This window comes from Phacochoerus africanus, chromosome 9 (assembly GCF_016906955.1).
Source record: "Phacochoerus africanus isolate WHEZ1 chromosome 9, ROS_Pafr_v1, whole genome shotgun sequence".
NCBI classification, from domain to species: Eukaryota; Metazoa; Chordata; class Mammalia; order Artiodactyla; family Suidae; genus Phacochoerus; species Phacochoerus africanus.
In genome coordinates, this window is record NC_062552.1 from 76,611,140 (window position 1) to 76,631,517 (window position 20,378).

General features: G+C 50.7%; 2 protein-coding genes across 7 annotated transcripts; one reads left to right on the forward strand and one right to left on the reverse strand.

Annotated features, from left to right (window-relative positions):
• The first annotated feature begins 13 nt into the window (after window positions 1-13).
• On the forward strand, window positions 14-16,256 carry AP1G2 (adaptor related protein complex 1 subunit gamma 2). Of its 4 annotated transcripts, none has more exons than XM_047794858.1 (22): window positions 14-125; window positions 540-744; window positions 1,146-1,270; window positions 1,414-1,555; window positions 1,677-1,773; window positions 1,946-2,022; window positions 2,141-2,236; window positions 3,020-3,100; window positions 10,411-10,509; window positions 10,625-10,680; window positions 10,809-10,922; window positions 11,062-11,202; window positions 11,287-11,341; window positions 11,420-11,542; window positions 13,378-13,536; window positions 13,623-13,750; window positions 13,996-14,100; window positions 14,391-14,502; window positions 14,588-14,723; window positions 15,397-15,560; window positions 15,785-15,883; window positions 15,971-16,256. In XM_047794858.1, exons 2-22 carry the CDS (start codon window positions 541-543, stop codon window positions 16,070-16,072), a joined length of 2,415 nt encoding a protein of 804 aa, XP_047650814.1. In that variant the 5' UTR covers window positions 14-125; window position 540; the 3' UTR covers window positions 16,073-16,256. The 4 variants fall into 4 exon arrangements, 3 of the variants coding, with proteins under 3 accessions (XP_047650814.1, XP_047650815.1, XP_047650816.1); XM_047794859.1 differs by having other exon boundaries at window positions 13,447-13,536; XM_047794860.1 differs by lacking the exon at window positions 13,996-14,100.
• THTPA (thiamine triphosphatase) lies at window positions 15,202-19,644 on the reverse strand. Of its 3 annotated transcripts, XM_047794862.1 has the most exons (4): window positions 19,272-19,644; window positions 19,025-19,130; window positions 18,347-18,898; window positions 15,202-17,094 (listed from the first exon to the last, which is right to left on the reverse strand). In XM_047794862.1, exons 3-4 carry the CDS (start codon window positions 18,891-18,893, stop codon window positions 16,949-16,951), a joined length of 693 nt encoding a protein of 230 aa, XP_047650818.1. In that variant the 5' UTR covers window positions 18,894-18,898; window positions 19,025-19,130; window positions 19,272-19,644; the 3' UTR covers window positions 15,202-16,948. The 3 variants fall into 3 exon arrangements, with proteins under 3 accessions (XP_047650818.1, XP_047650817.1, XP_047650819.1); XM_047794861.1 differs by lacking the exon at window positions 19,025-19,130 and having other exon boundaries at window positions 19,272-19,643; XM_047794863.1 differs by lacking the exons at window positions 19,025-19,130; window positions 19,272-19,644 and adding an exon at window positions 19,182-19,265.
• Between the last annotated feature and the right edge of the window lie 734 nt (window positions 19,645-20,378).

The following is a 20,378-nucleotide window of genomic DNA, read 5'->3' on the forward strand; positions in this document are numbered from 1 at the left end:
CCCGGAGGGGCGGGGTCCCGCGATGGGGGCGGGGAGAAGGAAGGACCGGACCAGGCACCAACCCCCCGTGGGGCTTGCACCCGGAAGCGCTGGGGGGAGAGGAGCGGAGTTGAGACTGAAGCCAGGTGAGGCTGGCGTCAGGGCTGGCGTCCCGGTTTGGGGACGCCGAGGCCGCCTGAGACGTGAACGCGGATTGCCGCGGAAGAAACAGCTCTGGGCTCTAGAAAGGAGATGGCTGAGCTAGGGATGGGAAACCAGGTGGAGGCGGCGAGGGGTAGCGTGGGGGGCGGGGGGAAAGGGGCGGGATTCCGGCGCATGCTCAGTAGCAATGGGCGCGGGGACGCATGCGTAGTGGAAGTCTCCCGCGGTCTGAGGAGGGGGCGGAATTTGGGAACCCACATGGGGAGAGGGCTCGGTTTTCGGGGAGCTGTGGGACCCGAACCCTCAGAATTTTGGTACAGGGCAAACCTGGGCAGGAAGCCCGGATACTCCCAGCCAGAGGGTCAAAGCCCTCTCCGTTGCGGGCTCTGCACCCCCAGGATGGTGGTGTCCTCGCTGAAGCTTCAGGAGCTAATCCAGGAGATTCGTGAGGCCAAGACCCAGGCCCAGGAGCGGGAAGTGATCCAGAAGGAGTGCGCCCACATCCGGGCCGCCTTCCGCGATGGGGACCCTCTGCACAGGCACCGCCAGCTGGCCAAACTGCTCTACGTCCACATGTTAGGCTACCCCGCCCACTTTGGACAGGTATTGACCAGGGACGCCTCTCTTCCGAGTTTGATGAGAGAAGCTAGTGGGGCAGGGTCTCGGACCCTCTTACCTATTTGTGCCCCGATTTCTTTATTCTGCATGGTTGCTGAGCCCTCACAGCATACACCGCAGTCCTTCCCCATTACAGCCCCTCTTGGTCATTCCCTTCATTCTCTGGCCAGCGCCATTCAGCGCACCTCTTCCTCTGTTTCCCATTCTCCTGTTTCCTTGAAACTACCCGCTAATTGAATCTCCTAAACCTCTCTTCGTGTTGAAGGGAGGGTGGTGGGATACCTGCCTTCACAAGTTAATCTGTTGTTAAGGAGAAGGCTAGAGAAGGGACGTTAGTACCTCCAGTTTCATCCCTGCCCCTTCCTGGTCTACCCCCTTCCCTGTAGATGGAGTGCCTGAAACTGATCGCCTCCCCCAGGTTCACAGACAAGAGGGTGGGCTACCTGGGGGCCATGCTTCTACTGGATGAGAGGCAGGATGCCCACCTGCTCATTACCAACAGCATCAAGAAGTGAGAGGGTTCTGGGAAGTGCTTGGAATCAGGGAGATGGGAGAGTGGGAAACTGGGAAATCCCAAAGGGTTGCCTGCTGCAGGTACTGGGAAGGACTGGATTTCTCAGAGGCTTGCCTGACCGTCCTCCCAAAACTCTGCAGTGACCTGAGCCAGGGGATTCAGGCCATACAAGGCCTGGCCCTGTGCACTCTAAGCACCATGGGCTCTGCTGAGATGTGCCGGGACCTGGCCAATGAGGTGGAGAAATTGCTCCTGCAGCCTAGCCCCTACGTGCGCAAGAAGGTGAGATGGCAGGTTCTAGGCACCTGCCCCTCCAGAAACTCACCCACCTGCCATGTGGTGGAGGTGGGGGATGGGTCCATCCTGGCAGACCCTCGCCCTGTCTGAGCCCCCACCTCTGCAGGCTGTTTTGACTGCAGTGCACATGATCCGGAAGGTCCCCGAGCTCTCCAATCTCTTCCTCCCACCCTGTGCCCAACTGCTTCGGGAACGCCACCATGGTAAGACTACGGGGATCCTTGTCCTCTGCCTCAGCTCTGGCTGAGGACAGAAGGAAAACACGGGCAGGAACACCAGCTTCTAGGAGAAGAGTAGCAGGTGCATACAAGCACACACGCACAGTAGGCCCCCCTGGGCCCCGGCCCACCGTTCACCTCCCCCACCCTGACCCAGGCATCCTGCTGGGCACCATCACGCTGATCACGGAGCTCTGCGAACGAAGCCCTGCAGCTCTCAAGCACTTTCGAAAGGTGGGCTGGTGAAGGGTGGGGCCCCGGGCCAGGAAGAGAGAGGCCGCGGGCTTGGAATGGGGCTGAAGGCTGGGAGGATTTGGAAAAATGCCCAGGTTGGGCTGTGCCCTCCCTCCAGGTGGTGCCCCAGCTGGTGCACATCCTCCGGAGTCTGGTGACGACGGGATACTCCACAGAACACAGCATATCTGGAGTCAGCGACCCCTTCCTACAGGTGGGCTGACCCTTCCCTGCTGTATCCCTGAACAAAAAGCCTAGTAAGCCCACGGCCGGTGGTCACCTCACAGAAAACACTTCTTTTTTTTTCTTCTGCTTTTTAGGGCCATACTCACTGCATATGGAGGTTCCCAGGCTAGGGGTTGAATCGGAGCTCCAGCTGCTGGCCTACGCCACAATTCACAGCAACGCTGGATCCTTAACCCACTGAGCAAGGCCAGGAATTGAACCTGCAGCCGCATGGTTACTAGTCAGATTCGTTTCCACCATGCCACAATGGAAACTCTACCTCTCAGAAAACACTTTGGCTCAGTCAGTGTCTTGGGCAGGAGAGTGGCAGGCACAGACTGCCCAGGTTATCCCAGGACCGGGGTGGGAAGGGAGATGCCTGAAGGTCAGAAAATGTAGTTTGGTAACAATCAAAAAAAAATAATCCTGTCCTGGAGTTCTCTTGTGGTGCAGCAGGTTAAGGATCCAGCATTTTCACTGCAATGGCTTGGATCACTGCTGTGGTGTGGGTTCTATCCCTGGCCCAGGAATTCCCACATGCTGTGGACACAGCAAAAAAAAAAACAAAGCCTGTCCCCAAGTCACCCGGCCTCACACACCTCTGATCCCCTCACAGGGCCAGTGGACCTGAAGGGGTGGGGTGGAGACGCTCTAGGAAACCAGCTGGACCCCTCCCATTCCTCTCCTCAGTGTTGAGTTTTTCTCCTCCGCCCCACAACTCCTTAAGCTAAGAACCACCCCACCAGCCTTTCAACCGCTAACTCCATTTCAGGTCCAGATACTTCGTCTGCTTCGGATTCTGGGCCAGAACCACGAAGAGAGCAGTGAGACCATGAATGACTTGCTGGCCCAGGTGGGGCAGTGGTGGGGGCTGGTTAGATGTGTTGCTCTGTGAACCCACTGACCGGGCGCAACATCCCTCATATGACCACTCTCCGTGAGGTTGCCGGAGGTCTCCGTTTCCCTCTAGACTGATCTCCCTGAGGACTGGGACACCGTCCACCTCAGTGCAGTGCCTTTGGTGCATAGCAGGGCTCGGTGAACTTTTTTTTTAATTCAGTGAATTGAATTTTATTACATTTATAGTTGTACAATGATCATCACAACCCAATTTTATAGCATTTCCATGCCAAACCCTTAGTGCATCCCCCCACCCCCTAACCTGTCTCCTTTGGAAACCATAAGTTTTTCAAAGTCTATGAGTCAGTATCTGTTCTGCAAAGAAGTTCATTGTGTCTTTTTTTTTTTTTGTCTTGTCTTTTTGTCTTTTTGCTATTTCTTGGGCCACTCCTGCGGCATATGGAGGTTCCCAGGCTAGGGGTCCAATCGGAGCTGTAGCCACTGGCCTACACCAGAGCCACAGCAACTCGGGATCCGAGCCGCGTCTGCGACCTACACCACAGCTCACAGCAACTCCAGATCGTTAACCCACTGAGCAAGGGCAGGGACCGAACCCGCAACCTCATGGTTCCCAATCAGATTCGTTAACCACTGCGCCACGACAGGAACTCCTTTTTTTTTGTCCTTTTTTTTAGATTCCACATGTCAGTGATAGCATATGATGTTGGTGTCTCATTGTCTGACTGACTTCACTTAGCATGATAATTTCTAGGTCCGTCCACATTGCTGCAAATGCCATTCTTTCTTTCCTTTTAATGGCTGAGTAATAGTTCATTGTGTACATGTACCACATCTTCTTCATCCACTCCTCTGTCAATGGACATTTAAGTTGTTTCCACGTCTTGGCTATTGAAAATAGTGCTGCAGTGAACACTGGAGTACATGTGTCTTTGCGAGTCATGGTTTTCTCTGGGTAGATGCCCAAGAGTGGGATTGCTAGATCAAATGGTAATTCTATTTTTAGTTTTCTGAAGAATCTCCGTACTGTTTTCCACAGTGGTTGCACCAATTTACATTCCCACCAACAGTTTGATAGGGTTCCTTTTTCTCCACACCCTCTCCAGCATTTATTATTTTTAGATTTTTTGATGATGGCCATTCTGGCCTGTGTAAGGTGGTACCTCATAGTGGTTTTGATTTACATTTCTCTATATAATTAGTGATGTTGAACATCTTTTCATGTGTTTTTTTGGCTATCTGTATGTCTTTTTTGGAGCACTGTCTGTTTAGATCTTGTGCCCATTTTTTGATGGGGTTGTTTGTTTTTTTGGTATTGAGCTGTAGGAGTTGTTTATAAATTTTGGAAATTAATCCCTTGTCAGTCACTTCATTTGCAAAGATTTTCTCCCATTCTGTGGGTTGTCTTTTCGTTTTGTTTAGGGTTTCCTTTGCTGTGCAGAAACTTTTAAATTTAATTAAGTTCGATTTGTTTATTTTTGTTCTTATTGTCACTACTCTAGGAGGTGGATCTAAGAAGATATTGCTGTGGTTTATGTCGGAGAGTGTTTGGCCTGTGTTTTCCTCTAAGAGTTTGATAGTGTCTGGTCTTATATTTAGGTCTTTAATCCATTTTGAGTTTATTTTTGTGTATGGTGTTAGGAAGTGTTCTAATTTCATTCTTTTACATGTGGCTGTCCAGTTTTCCCAGCACCACTTATTGAAGGTGCTGTCTTTTCTTCATTGTATATTCTTGCCTCCTTTGTCATAGATTAGTTGACTGTAGGTGCATGGGTTTAATTCTGGGCTTTCTATCATGTTCCACTGATCTGTATTTCTGTTTTTGTGCCAGTACCATACAGTTTTGTTGACTGTAGCTTTGTAGTATAGTCTGAAGTCAGGGAGCCTGATTCCTCCAGCTCCATTTTTCTTTCTCAGGATGACTTTGGCTATTCTGGGTCTAGTGTGCTTCCAAACAAACTTTAAGATAGTTTGTTCTAGTTCTGTGAAAATTGTCCTTGGTAATTTGATAGGGATTACATTGAATCTGTAGATTCCCTGGGGTAGTATAGTCATTTTGATAATATTGAGTCTTCCAAGCCAAGAGCATGGTATGTCTTTTCATCTATTTGTGTCATCTTTGATTTCTTTCATCAGCGTCTTAGTTTTCAGAGTACAGGTCTTTTGTCTCTTTAGGTAAGTTTATTCCTAAGTATTTTCTTCTTTTTGATGCAATGGTAAATGGAATTGTTTCCCTAATTTCTCTTTATGATCATTTGTTGTTAGTATGTAGAAATGCAGTCAATTTCTGTTTGTTTTTTTGTTTTGTTTTGTTTTGGTTTTTTTTTTTGCTTTTTAGGGCTGCACCCACAGCATATAGAGGTTCCCAGGCTAGGGGTCTGATCTGAGCCGGTCTGTGTCATAACCACAGCAACACCAGATCCGAGCCGCATGTGCAACCAACACCTCAGCTCATGGCAACACCAAGCGAGGCCAGGGATCAAACCTGCAACCTCATGGCTCCCAGTTGGATTCGTTTCCACTGTACCACAATGGGAACTCTGGTATTAATTTTGTATCCTGCAACTTTGCCAAATTCATTGATGAGCTCAAATTCATTGGTGGAGCTACCAGTTTTCTGGTAATGTCTTTAGGATTTTCTAGGTATAGTATCATGTCATCTGCAAATAGTGATAGTTTTACTTCTTCCTTTCCAATTTGGATTCCTTTTATTTCTTTTTCTTTGCTCGGACTTCCAAAACTATGTTGAAGAGTAGTGGCGAGAGCAGACATCTATTTCTTGTTCCTGATCTTAGCGGGAATTCTTTCAGCTTTTCACCCTTGAGAATAATGTTAGCTCTGGGTTTGTCATATATGGCTTTTACTATGTTGAGGTAGGTTCCCTCTATGCCCACTTTCTGGAGGGTTTTTGTCAGAAATGGCTGCTGGATTTTGTCAAAGGCTTTTTTCTGCACCTATTGAGAGCATCATGTGGTTTTTATTCTTCAGTTTGTTAATATAGTGTGTCACACTGATTGATTTGCAAATATTGAAGAATCCTTGCATCTCTGGAATAAATCCCACTTGATCATGATGTACAATCCTTGCCTACTATTTTGTTGAGGATTTTTGCATCTATGTTCATCAGTGATACTGGTCTGTAATTTTCTTTTTTTAATGGTATCTTTGTCTGGTTTATGGTATTGGGCCTCATGGAATAAGTTTGGGAGTGTTCCTTCCTCTGCAATTTTTTGAAATAGTTTCAGGGTAGGTGTTAGCTCTTCTCTAGATGTTTGGTAGAATTCACCTGTGAAGTCATCTGGTCCTGGACTTTTGTTTGTTAGAAGTTTTTAAATCAATTTCAATTTCAGTACTTGTGATTGGCCCATTCATCTTTTCTCTTTTTTTTTTTTTTTTTTGTCTTTTCTAGGGCCTCACCCGAGGCATATGGAGGTTCCCAGGCTAGGGGTCGAATCGGAGCTGTAGCCACTGGCCTATGCCAGAGCCACAGCAACACAGGATCCGAGCTGCGTCTGCGACCTACACCACAGCTCACGGCAACGCCGGATCCTTAACCCACTGAGCAAGGCCGGGGATCAAACTCGCAACCTCGTGGTTCCTAGTTGGATTTGTTAACCACTGAGCCACGACGGGAACTCCTCCTTGTTGATTTTCTGTCTGGATGATCTGTCTGTTGCTGTAAGTGGGGTGTTAAACTCCCCTGCTGTTATTGTATTATTGTCAATTTCTCCTTTTCAGGTTGTTTGTAGTTCCCTTATATAGCGAGGTGATTCTGTGTTGGGTGCATATGTGTTTATAATTGTTGTATCTTCTTCTTGGATTGCTCCTTTGATCATTATGTAATGCCCTTCTTTGTCTCTTATGATAATCTTTATTTTAAGGTCTATTTTGTCTGATAGTGAGCTTTGCTATTCCAGCTTTCTTTTGGTTCCCGTTTCGATGCAGTATTTTCTTCTATTCTCTCACTTTCAATTTGTATGTCTCTAGAAGTGAAGTGGGTCTCTGGAAGATAGCATATATATGGGTCTTGTTTTTGTATCCTTTGAGCCAGTCTACGTCTTTTGGTTGGGGCATTTAGTCCAATTGCATTTAAGGTAATTATTGATATATATGTTCTTATTGCCATTTTATTAACTGTTTTGGATTTGTTTTTGTTGCACTTATTTCTCCTCTTCTCTTGCGGTTTGATGAATATCTTTAGTGTTGTATTTGAGTTGATTTTTCTTATTTGTGTGTGTATCAGTTGTAGATTTTTGGTTTGTAGTTACCCCGAAGTTTGACATAGGAATACACACACACACACACACACACGAGATTGTTTTAAGTTGTTGGTCTCTTAATTACAAGCACATCTCCAGTGTCCTGCGTTTGTACCCTCCTCTTTTCACAATTTATGACTTTGGTAGCATATTTGTGCGTGGATGATTTCCTGCCTTTACTGCATATATGTTGTTACTGGTGAGCCTTGTCATTTGTAGCATTTTTGTTTCTAGTTGGGGCCTTTTCTTCTCTGCCTAGAGAATTCCCTTTGGTATTTGTTGTAAAGCTTGTTTAGTGTTGGAGTTCCCGTCATGGCACAGTGGAAATGAATCTGACTGGGAACCATGACGTTGAGGGTTCGATCTCTGGCCTCGCTCAGTGGGTTAAGGATCCAGTGTTGCTGTGAGCTGTGGTGTAGGTCACAGATGCGGCTCAGATCTGGTGTGGTAGTGGCTGTGGTGTAGGCCAGCAGCTGTAGCTCTGATTAGACCCCTAGCCTGGGAGCCTCCATATGCCACAGGTATGGTACTTAAAAGCAAAAAAAAAAAAGAAAAAAGAAAAAGCTGGTTTAGTGTTGCTGAATTCTCTTAGCTTTTGCTTGTCTGTAAAGCTTTTGATTTCTCCTTCAAATCTGAATGAGAGCCTTGCTGGGTAGAGTAATCTTGGTTGGAGGTTTTTTCCTTTCCTCACTTTAAGTATTCGTGCCACTCCCTTCTGGCATGCAGACCTGCAGAGTTTCTGCTGAAAAATCTGCCAGTAGCCTTATCGGGGTTCCCTTGTATGTTATTTGTTTCTTTTCCCTAGCTGCTTTCAATATTTTCTCTTTGTCTTTAATTTTGGTCAGTTTGATTCAAATGCGTCTTGGGGTGTTCCTCCTTGGGTTTATTTTACATGGTATTAGTTGTGCTTCCTGGATTTGAGCAAGTGGTTCCTTTTCCATGTTAGAGATGTTTTGGGCTATTATCTCTTTGAATATTTTTTCTGTCCTTTTCTGTCTCTCTTCTCCTTCTGGCGCCCCTATAATATGGATGTTGGCGTGTTTAACATTGTCCCAGAGTTCTCTGAGACTTTCTTCATTTCTTTTCCATCTTTTTTTCTCTTTTCTGTTACATATAAGTGATTTCCACTAGTCTGTCCTCCACCTCACTTATTTGTTCTTCTGCCTCCTATATTCTGCTGTTGGTTGCTTCTAATGAATTTTTTATTTCAATTATTGAATTTTGCATCTCTGCTTAAGTTTTAAATCTTGTATATCTTTGCTCAGTGTTTGCTGTAATTTATCAGTCTTTGCCTCCAGTTTATTTCCAATGTCTTGAATCATCTTCACTTCATCAGTCTAAAGTCTTTTTCCTGGAGGCAGATAATCTCCAGATCACTTAACGGTTTTTCTGGGTTTTTTTTTTTTTTCTTGCTCCCTTTTCTGAGTTATAGTTCTCTGCCTTTTCATTTTGTATTGGTTTTGGGTGTGGTCTCCTTTTTGCAGACAATAGAGTTGTAGCCTCTCTTGCTTCTGATGTCATTCTACCCCCCCCCCCAACCCTGCCTCCCATGGCTGCAGTTAGTATGGGGGCTTGCTGTAGGCTTCCTGATGGGAGGAGCTGGTGCCTGCCAACTGGTAGGTGGAGCTTATTCTTATCCCTCTGGTGGGTGGGGTTAGAATCTCACCCTCTGGGTGAGATTAGAAATGGCATTTGCCTGGGGGAGGTCTTTAGGCAGCTTCTTACTGATAGGTGGGGCTGTAATCCCAACTGGATTATTGTTTGGCCTGGGGCTTCTCAGCTGATGCGGGACCATATTTTACCAAAATGGCCACCTCTAGAGGAACACATGCTGATGAATATTCCAGAGAACCTTGCCTCCAATGTCCTTCCCCAACAATGAGCCACAGTCACCCCATTTTCCCAGGAGATCCTCCAAGAACTGCAGTCAGGTCTGACCCAGATTCCTATGGAGTCCCTGCTTTGCCTGGGACCCAGTGTACATGAAAGCCTGTGTGCATCTTTCAAGAATGAGGTCTCTGTTTCCCCCAGTCCCATAGAGCCCCTGCACACAAGCTCCACTAGCCAGATGCTCCAGGGGCTCCTTTTCCCAATGCCAGATCCCCAGGCATGGGGACCTGACTTGATGCTCAGAATTCTCACTCCCAGGAATTCCAGTCATGGCACAGCAGAAATGAATCTGACTAGGAACCATGAGGTTGCGGGTTCAATCCCTGGCCTTACTCAGTGGGTTAAGGATCTGGCATTGCTGTGAGCTGTGGTGTAGGTCGCAGACGCGGCTCAGATCTGATGGTGCTGTGGCTATGGCATAGTCCAGCAGCTGTAGCTCCAATTGGACCCCTAGCCTGGGAACCTCCACATGCCATGGGTACGGCCCTAAAAAGGAAAACAAACAAAACAAAACAAAAAACTCTCACTCCTGTAGGTGAGTCTCTGTGATCCAGTTACTTTCCAGTCTGTGGGCTGCCCACCTGGTGGATATGGGGTTACTTATATTGAGTAATCACCCCTTTTATCATCTTGATGTGGCCTCCTCTTTGTCTTCTGGAGTAGGATATCTTTTTTGAAAGTTTGCCATCGTCCATTTGGTTGAAGGTTGTTCAGCAGTTGGTTGTAATTTTGTTGTTTTTATGAGAGAAGGTAAGCTCCAGTCCTTCTACTCCACCGTCTTTTTGTTGTTGTTGTTGTCTTTTGTCCTTTTAGGGCCGCACCCATGGCAGATGGAGGTTCCCAGACTATGAGTCTAATCAGAGCTATTGCTGCCGGCCTATGCCAGAGCCACAGCAACACCAGATCTCAGCCATGTCTGTGACCTACACCACACCTCATGGCAACGCCGGACCCTTAACCCACTGAGCGAGGCCAAGGATTGAACCTGCAACCCTAGTCGGATTCATTTCCACTGCTGTGCTAAGATGGGAACTCTTTACTCCACCTCTTAATCCTGTCTTTTGGGGAACTTTGTTAGAGGATTAAGGGATGACATCCAGAGACCTGAGGAGAGGACAGACCCCTTAGAGCTGCCTGTTCGCTCCCATCCACACAGGTAGCCACAAATACGAACACCAGCCGAAATGCCGGCAGCGCAGTGCTCTTTGAGACGGTCCTCACCATCCTGGACATTCGCTCAGCAGCAGGCCTGCGGGTACCATCCCCCCACCTCTCCCCCTCGGCCCCTGTCACCCTGTGCCACGCACTCCCCACTCCTGAGTGAGCAGGTTGCTCCTTCCCTGACTGTCCCCAACCTCTGTCTCCCATAGGTTCTAGCTGTCAACATTCTTGGCCGCTTCCTGCTCAACAGTGACAGGAACATTAGGTAACAGGCCCAGGTGGGCTGTGCCCTTGGCCCTCTGCCCTACCCTCCAGATTCTTAGACCCAGGGCAAGATGGGATGGGGAGGGGCCTGATGGCCAGGGTGTGATAGGGCCTCGCCCGCTCTGACAGGTACGTAGCGCTGATGTCCCTGCTGCGGCTGGTGCAGTCTGACCACAGCGCTGTGCAGCGGCACCGGCCCACCGTGGTGGACTGTCTGCGGGACCCCGATGCTTCCCTCAGCCGGTGAGCAGGACAGAGGTCCCATTGCCCAAGATCCAGACCAGCTCAGAGCAGCTGGAGAAAGGGGACTGGGGAAGGGGGCCTGTGGCATGTCATGGGGTGACCTGGGCTGCCTTGTATAAACACACACTCCTCCTGCCAGGCGGGCCCTGGAACTGAGCCTGGCTCTGGTGAACAGCTCCAATGTGCGAGCCATGACCCAGGAGCTGCAGGGCTTTCTGGAGTCCTGCCCCCCTGATCTGCGGGCCACCTGTGCCTCAGGCATCCTGCTGGCAGCTGAGAGGTGAGCAGATGGGTGCCCAGGAGACAGACAGGGTGGAATCCATGGTGGCTCAGCACCAGGACTGAAGAGCCACATGTCCCCTAGGTTTGCCCCATCCAAGCGGTGGCACATAGACACCATCCTGCATGTGCTGACAACGGTGAGGCAGGGGCTGGGCTGAGCTGGGCGGGAGCAGGCGGGGGTTACCACGCTGACTCGGTCATGTTCACCCCTCCAGGCAGGCGCCTATGTGCGTGATGATGCGGTAGCCAACCTGACCCAGCTGATTGGGGGTGCCCAGGAGCTCCACGCCTACTCTGTGCGCCGCCTCTACAGCGCACTGGCCAAGGACATCTCTCAGGTACTGCTCCACCACTAGGCCCAGGGCTGCCCGCCCCTCACCGCATCCCCCAGCCTTTCCTGGGCCACTTGCTTCCTACACCTGATTCCTAATTGTTTTTCCTTCAAGGTCACAGCTCTCTGCTTAGCAGAGGAGACACTCAAGGGCAGATCCCTGTTTACAGTTAGAACACCTGGACTCCTGTCCTGGTTCTGATACTACTGTCTGTGCAACCACAGACGACTCACTTAACTTCATGCTAGGTGTCCTCAGCATCCTACTGAGCCTACCTGCCAGAGTGGTCTTGGTCAAGTGAGATAGATAAAAACACTTCCTAAATGCATTAGGTTTTGTTATTACCTTGAATACTGAGTGAATTCACAGATGCCAGCCAGTGTCTATACTATAGCCCCCTTTCCAGATTACTTAAGTAGGGTAGGAAACCACCCATCTCTCCCTCAAGGGATAGACTCCCTCACTTCCTCATCACCACTGCACCCCTTGTGGTTAAGCCATGTAGTTTTTTGTTGTTGTTGTTGTTAAGGTGGTACCTGTGGCCTATGGAAGTTCCCAGGCTAGGGGTTGAATTGGAGTTGAAGCTGCTGTCTATACCACAGCATGACAACACCATATCTGAACCGCATCTGTGACTTACATTGCAGCTTGTGGGAATACCAGATCCTTAGCCCACTGAACAAGGCCAGGGACTGAACCCACATCCTTACAGATGCTATGTCGAGTTCTTAACCTGCAGAGCCACAACAGGAATTCCCTATTTTTTAAAGTTGAAATAAGGTTGATTTATATTGTGTTAGTTTCAGGTGTCCAACACAGTGATTTAGTTATATATCTTTTTTTCTTCAGATTCTTTACCATTATAGATTATTACAATATATTGAATGTGGGAGTTCCCATTGTGGCTCAGCAGTTTAAGAACTTCGCATAGTGTCCATGAACATGTGGGTTTGATCCCTGGCCTTGCTCAGTGGGTTGAAGATCCAACGTTGCCATAAGCTGCGGTGTAAGTTGCAGACATGGCTTGGATCTGGTGTTGCCCTGGCTGTGGTGTAGACCAGCAGCTGCAGCTCCAATTCAATCTCTAGCCTGGGAACTTCCATATGCTGCGGGTGCAGCCCTAAAAAGGAAAAAAAAAGATATTTCATACAGTTCCCTGAGCTCTACATAAAGTAGGTCCTTGTTTCTCTTTTTTTTTTCTTTTTGCTATTTCTTGGGCCGCTCCCACGGCACATGGAGGTCCCCAGGCTAGGGGTCCAATCGGAGCTGTAGCCACCAGCCTACACCAGAGCCACAGCAACACGGGATCCGAGCCGCATCTGCAACCTACACCACAGCTCACGGCAACGCCAGATCGTTAACCCACTGAGCAAGGGCAGGGACCGAACCCGTAACCTCATGGTTCCCAGTCAGATTCGTTAACCACTGCGCCACGACGGGAACTCCTGTTTCTCCCTTTTATATATAGTAGTGTGTCTGTTAATCCCCAAACTCCTAATTTATCCCACTCCCCTTCCTTTTCCCTTTGGTAACCATAAGTTTGTTTTCTGTGCCTGTGCATCTGTTTTTGTTTTGTGTATAGATTCATTTGTATTATTTTTTAGATTCCACATATAAGTGATATTATTTAATATTTGTCTTTGACTTCACTTAGTATGATAATCTCTAGGTCCATCCTGGGCCATGTAGTTCTGATACTTGGCCACCAGAGGGCAGAGGAAGCCCAGGAGCCAGGATAGAGGCGTCAAGAAATTAACAAAACCTGCTCTGTAACAGCTCCCTGTGCTGAAGGCCTTCCCTTTTCCCCTCTCCTCTAAACTCCATCTCTGCACTACCTAAAGGATATCACAGGGTCTGGAAGTGAGGAGGGGACCCAGACGCTGGCCCAGCACGTTTCTTACCCCATGCAGCAACCGCTGGTGCAGGTGGCAGCTTGGTGCATCGGGGAATACGGGGACCTCCTGCTGGAGGGGAGCTGTGAGGAAGCTGAGCCCCTGCAGGTGGGTCCTGCACTGGGGGTAAACTGGAGGATGGGTCAGGGGAGGCAGGGCTGAACCCAGGGTCACTCCCTGTGTCCCTCCAAAAGGTGGAGGAAGAGGAGGTGTTGGCATTGCTGGAAAGGGTACTGCAGTCTCACATGTCCCTGCCAGCTACCCGAGGATATGCCCTGACAGCCCTCATGAAGCTCAGCACCCGGCTCCGTGGGGACAACAAGTGAGACTGGGGCCCAGCCGCTGCCCTAGAGCCTTTCTCCACGGTGCCCCCACCCCCAGTTTCTGGTTTCTCTCCAGGCCCTCACCACCCCCCCCACCTCCCCGCAATCCTTAGGTATTTTCTTTTGAGCCAAGTAGTGTGGGTCTCTCCCTGCTCCATGGAGCCTCTTCCTTCCCTGCCGCATCCTGGAGGTGAGGGGCAGGGGCAGAGCGCCATTCCCACTTGCACACCGCCACGCGGCCCAGCCGCATCCGCCAGGTGGTGTCCATCTACGGGAGCTGCCTGGACGTGGAGCTGCAGCAGCGTGCGGTGGAATACAACACTCTCTTCCGGAAGTACGACCACATGAGGTGTGCACCACCCAGCCGCAGTGCGGGACCCACCCCCCTTGGCCATTGTCCCTTTCTGGGCACAAAGGTCTCATCCAGTCAGAGCCTCCCACCCACAGTTCATCGAAGCCAAGCAGGCTTCCCACCCTCCTTGTTCAGACAGCAGCAGCATGCCTTCTTAGGAAATCAGAGGGGCACTTCTGACCCACCCTAAGCCCAGGACTCTCCACGTTCTTACCCTCCTCCCACACCTCCTGTGTGAAAAGCCCAGGGCCTGCCCAGAGGGTTATACCTGCCTTCCATCCTCCCAGGGCTGCCATCCTGGAAAAGATGCCTCTTATGGAGCGAGGTGGCCCTCAGGTCGATGAGAAAGGAAAGGAAAGCGAAGAAGAAGAAGCGGCCCCTAACCCCACAGAGCCCCAGGTGAGGAGGTGAGGAGCCCCGGAGGAAGAGCATGATCCAGCTTCCTTACTCAGCCCTGACCCTCTGCCTTCTCCCCCTCCCCCAGGCCTCGAAGCTCTTGGATCTCTTGGATCTCCTGGATGGCCCTTCTGCGGATGCCCACCACCCTCCCCCTCTGGATCCCACCCCAGGAGGCACTTTAATAAATCTCCTGGACCTTCCTTGTGCTCCCCCACCCCCTGGTAAGCTCTGCAAAGGGGCGACTTCTTAAGAGGGGTGGAAAGGCTGCTTCTCCTTCGAAGCCAAGGACTGAGGTTCAGGTACCCTCTTCCCTGCAGTATGCCCCCATCACAACCCTGTCCTAGTGTCAGGGCTCATTGGATCATGCCAGTCCCCTCCTGGACACCCTCCTGTGTCTTCCCTTTGTTCCAGACTTCTTACCCTGGCCTCTGGGCCCTGCTTCCTCCTCACTCACCTCATAGGCTTTCCCACTGCCTGCTCCACTGGTCTCCTCGAAACCCCTCAGGCCCTCTCACCTCAAGCCCTTGGCATTCATGTTCTTTTCTCATGGAGTGCTCTTTCCTCAGCACGTCAAATGACTGCCTCATTCTCACTCTTGGGCCTTGCCTCAAATGTCAGATGCTTTCCCCTACTGCTATTTAAGTTAGTTCCCCCCAGTTATCCTGACAATTTATTTCCTTCGGCGCACCAGTGACCATCTGTGATTATCTCGTTTATTGTCCTCTCCCCCCACTAGGCTGTCAGCTCCAGCAGGAACCTCATCTCCTTGTCCACTCTGTTGCTAGCGTCTCGAGCAGTGCCCTGCACCCACTGGGTGCTCATTTAATTTTTGTGGAACGAATGAACTATTATCTTCAGCTCATACACTGAGCTGCTTTTCTCTCCCTACCGTAGCTCCTATCCCAAATCTCAGAGTGTTTGAGCGTGAGGGACTACAGCTGAATCTGTCTTTTGTTCGACCCCCTGGAACCCCTGCTTTGCTGTTAATCACTGTCACAGCCACCAATACCTCAGCGGGTGACGTCACCCACTTCATCTGCCAGGCCGCTGTGCCCAAGGTTTGTAGAAGACCAGGATTCAGATGTGGCCTGGGTACTCCAGGAGAAAAAGCCACTAAGTAGAGGAGGTGGGTCAGGAAGAGAGTGAGATGAGGAGGGAGTGATATGCCAGGACAGGCACTTGGGGATTTAGGGGAAGAGGGTTCAAACTACTGGGTGTGGAGGGGTTGCCTGAGCCCAGCCAGTTGTCTTACTGTGGGATCTGTCCAACCTTTTGTGTTCAGAGTTTCCAGCTACAGCTACAGGCCCCTAGTGGGGACACAGTTCCAGCTCAGGGTGGCCTTCCGATGACGCAGCTCCTCAGAATCCTCAATCCTAACAAGGTGAGCTCCAGGAGCCCCTCAAGGCTAAGACCCAGGAAAGGGGGCTGTCATAGGTGCTAACCCCGGTCTCTGCTCTCTTATCTCTAGGCCCCCTTGCGGCTGAAGCTGCGCCTCACCTACAACCACTTTGGCCAGTCGGTGCAGGAAATCTTTGAGGTGAACAACTTGCCTGTGGAGACATGGCAGTAACTCTGCCTCCACTCACAGTATGAAGTCTTCCTAAGAATCCAAACCACAGGGGCCCCAGCTACCTGGAGGCACATCTGAGCGCTACCAGCAGGTGGCGCTCTGGTCCTGTGCTTGCCACTGCGGAACCTGTTGGGGGCGCCCCCTCAACCCCACAAATAATAAAGCCTGAGGAGGGAAAGCCATATTTGAGGTAGAAAACATATGTGTTTAACACCCAGGGAGAAGTTTTCTTACATGGGAAGTAGGTATCTTGCCCTGAGCCTTTGGAACTGGTTGCAACAAAGGAGGGTTTTCTTTCTACCCCTCTCCAGGGCTGGGGAGCAGATGTGCCCCTAAACTTCCACAGGAGGCACGCTGCCCTCTGGGCCAGAACAGGACACAGTGGCAACAGCAAACCGGAATTTCTCGATTCCTAACAGGGATTCCTGCCTATTTGCCCAACCTGCTGCTATTCCCCATACCCCAGGGCAGGGAAATCCCTGCTGCCTCCCCTCATCTCTAACTCAGCTGTAAGGCGGTTTAGGAGCCGCTGGCAGAATCAATGGCATCGACCAAGGGAGGGGGGTGGCAAGGGATTTTCCTGTGCTTAACTACTGATCACGGCTAAGTGGAAATCCTATAAACACGAGCGGAAATCAATGGAGGCTGCTTAGCGGCCAGGGGAGAGGGGCGGCCCGCAGATTGTATCTGACGGATGAGGGAGAGGATGCAACCAAGGAGGGCACCAGGAAGGATGGCTGAGGGTAGGGTGAAGGAACAGGCAGAACCGAGAGGGTCACTCTCTCCAAAGGGAGGCCAGGGAGGAAGAGGCACGGCAAGGCCAAGAATGAATCTCAGGAGACCCAGGATGCTCTTCCCCACAGAGGAGGGGACACCCTAGCCCAGTCTCACGTCCAGATCTTCAGTCCCCTCTGGCTTCCTTTTGGAGCTGTACACTTCTAGCAGGCGCTGATAGTCTTGAGGCCGGAAGCACTGTAGGTACACGATTAGCTTGGCAGGTGCCTCCTCATGCACCAGCACACCTATAGGCAGAGGAGAATGAGGAGAGAAGCAGATAGCTGCAAATGCTTTGACTCTCCCTGCCCACGCAGCTAGACCCCAAAGTTGTTTCCAAGGCAGCACTGGGCTTCTGAAGGCCATTCAACCAGGAGTGGCCCTGGGAAGCCAAACATGAGCCTCTCCTCCAGCAAGAAGCGGTGAAGAGGCACTCAGGTGCCATGAAGACAGAGGACCTCAGTAGTGACTCGTTTTTGTTACTGCTCTGCCCTCCCCCCCATCAAGATTAAAGCCCATCCAGGCAGGCCGAAGCTCATTAGCTTGGTAATGAAGCACATACGGAGAAGCACACAGAGAGGAACCAAGGGATGTAGAAAGAAGAGAGAGAAGCAGCTACAGCCATGGGGAGGGATTCACAGAGAATTCTAGCCTCTGTGTGGTGTAGAGTCACGATAAGCCAGTGTCTGATTGTTAGTGCCTGGCAGCATGCTGGGCGGAAAGCAGGGAACGGCATAGGTTTGCTGAGGAGGCAAGAACAGCATCCAGAGCTGTAAGGCCCCATGGGACATATAACCCCATACTTGTGTGGATGAACTGTCTACAAGGGAGCTAAGCCTGGGAACAAAAAAACCTGCCATTGCTTGCCCCGCAGTCTGTCACAGACACAATGTTCCTGTCTTTTACTCAAGCCAACAGGACAAATTGAATGAGGATCTGGTTGTAAAAATGAGAGGACAGGAGTTGAAGGAAGGATGGATGGAAGGACTGAAGTAGAGAACTGACAAATGGAACTGTAGGACACATGCAGCGGCTGGAGGTATGAGAACTAAGACAACCACTGGGCTAGATCAGGGACACATGGAAGGATTAAATCCAGGTTCTACAGTTATTGCAAAAGAGGAAACGATTTGATAGAGCCCTAAGCAAACTGAAAATACAGAGTTCCCATCGTGGCTCAGTGGTAACAAACCTAATTAGTATCCATGAGATGCGGGTTCAATCCCTGGCCCCGCTCAGTGAGTTAAGGATCCAGCGCTGCCATGAGCTGTGGTGTAGGTCACAGACGAGGCTTGGATCCTGTGTGGCTGTGGTATAGGCCAAGGGCTACAGCTCCGACTGGACCCTTTGCCTGGGAACTTTCATATGCAGTGGGTGTGGCCCTAAAAAAAGAAAAAATAGCTAAAATAATTCCCCTTAGAGAAATAGCCTCGGAGACCCTCCCCACTAACTGACCCAGAAGAGGGACAAAGGAAACACAGAAGGGCCTATTTCCCTCACCAAGCATGCTGCTGACGCTGTGGATCTTTTCTAGGGCAGCTGGGACTTCAGCCTCCTCACGCACCAGGGCCTCTACCTCACCCACAGCGTAGCCAAAGTCAGCTGTATCCAGGTCCACTCTGAGGGGTGGCTCCTCTTCATCAGCTCCAGACGGCACCAGTTTCCAGCCACTGCGCTGGGTCACAAAACTTGCTATTTCCTGCAGCCCCAGATGGTCCAGCACAGCAGCCACACCCCCAGCCCTGGGGACCTCAGCCCTCAGCACCTCACAGAGCTGGGCCACAATTGCAGACTCAGCTGTGAGCTCCGTGTACTTAGTGCAGGGTTCTGAGACACTTGCTGCCCCAGCATATTTGAGCTGCCATCCACTACCCTCTCGCTGTCGTAGCCAGTGGTCAGACCGCATGAGGCTCAGCTCAGGGGTATCATAGTAGCTGTCTCGGAAGGTGATTCGGTGCTCCAGGATACCTCCCAACTCCTGCAGCCGCTCCTCTATGCCGGGCCCCGGAAGGAACTTTCGTTCCACTTCAATCAGGCCCAAGGCCATGTTACCTGCAATTAGTCCATCAACAAACATTACTGAGCTCCCAAATAACCCATTTCCTACCCCCCTCCCCAAGAACCTGTGAGTCGCACACACTGTCCCAAGGCTCTCTGTTGGGGGCCCTTTCTCCCTACCTCTGTGATGGATGGCCTTCTCTGATGTTTTAAGGCTCAGCAACAGGTATAGGTCTGGGGTTAAACCCCTTCCACTGCTAATGATGTCCTCAATCCAAAAGGCTCCCTAGAAAGCAAGCCTTGTAGCGGATGTCCTTTCAATGCGCCCCCTCTATACCTTGCTGCTCTGGGAGGTCGGCGGCTCACTACCTGGGAAGACTCAGCCCGACCTCCCCATAGGCCTAGCCAGCGGAGCTTCGGGTCTCACCTGAAAGCGCCAGGGTCTCTCTCTCGCGGGACCTGGAGAAGAGAGAAGGGAGGCCACGCCACGCCCGCGAGGAATGCCGGGAGCAGATCCTGGCCCAGGACCTCGGCCGGCGCTCTGCACACGGGGGAGGTGCCGGTACAAGCGGCCATGTTAGACCCGATGTGGCGGTGCCCAAGGCAGGCCAGGGCCCGAGACACTCGCTAGGTTACGAGGGGCCGCAACCTCCGCGGTGAGCAAGGAGCGAGGTGGTACTCCCGCGCTCTGCTCCTCATCCCAGAGCCCTCGGGGCTCCCGGGGCGTGGATGTGGGGAGAAGGGGTAACATATGGGTCTCAGGCCGCAGGCTGAGCCCGGCACCTTGGGGTTCAGGTGCATGATGGGAGATGTAGTTCCATAGCGAGACTTTGCTTTCTTGCCCCACCCGTCGCTATAGTGACAGGAAAGCTGCGATTAAAGCCAGCCAGACTCTACGTAAAGTTGAGCTGGGGCTGGTGAGAGACGGGTGCGAAAGGAGCTGAGGCCCCAGTCCTGTGTCCAGACCCCTCACTCTGTAGGCAGATGGGGCTGGAATAGAAGCCACTCACTCTCTGTCAGCAGGTATTTTATTGACTATTACCATGGCCTACTAAGTGCAGGGCAATGGCAATGAGCTGGGTGTGAGGGGAAGATAACTGAGACCAGTTTAGCCACTCTGGAGTTTTAAAGGGGAAATAATACATCCCCATGAATGTTCAGGATAAGGGTGGGTGGGAGACTTCATAGGAGGAGGAAGAGATATTATTGGATGAAAACTAAACTCATGATGGGATTTCAACGGTTGGAGACCTAGATGGAGCTAGGAACGGTGTAAGCAGTAGCCCAGAAGCTGGAGAGCATCTGGCCATTGGGTAAAGGAAAGAAATGAAGGAGCGGGTTGGAAAAGGCCTTGAGTGCCCGACTGAGGAGTTTGTCATTGAGTTTCCAGTTGCTACTGAGCAGGCTTTGTCAGGAATAGGAATATTCATGTTCACTTAAAACACAGGTTAAAGATCTGTCGTAGTCACTGCAGCAGCTCAGATTGCTGCTGTGGAGTAGTTTGATCTCTGGCCTGGGAATTTACACATATCAT

Coding starts and splice junctions, on each gene's coding strand:
- AP1G2 (XM_047794858.1), top strand. CDS start 541: ATGGTGGTGTCCTCGCTGAAGCTTCAGGAGCTAATCCAGGAGATTCGT. Junction 2,023..2,140: donor CTCTCAAGCACTTTCGAAAG/GTGGGCTGGTGA, acceptor CCCTCCCTCCAG/GTGGTGCCCCAGCTGGTGCA. Junction 10,923..11,061: donor CCCGATGCTTCCCTCAGCCG/GTGAGCAGGACA, acceptor TCCTCCTGCCAG/GCGGGCCCTGGAACTGAGCC.
- THTPA (XM_047794862.1), bottom strand. CDS start 18,893: ATGGCCTTGGGCCTGATTGAAGTGGAACGAAAGTTCCTTCCGGGGCCC. Junction 17,095..18,346: donor CAGCGTCAGCAGCATGCTTG/GTGAGGGAAATA, acceptor CTCTGCCTATAG/GTGTGCTGGTGCATGAGGAG.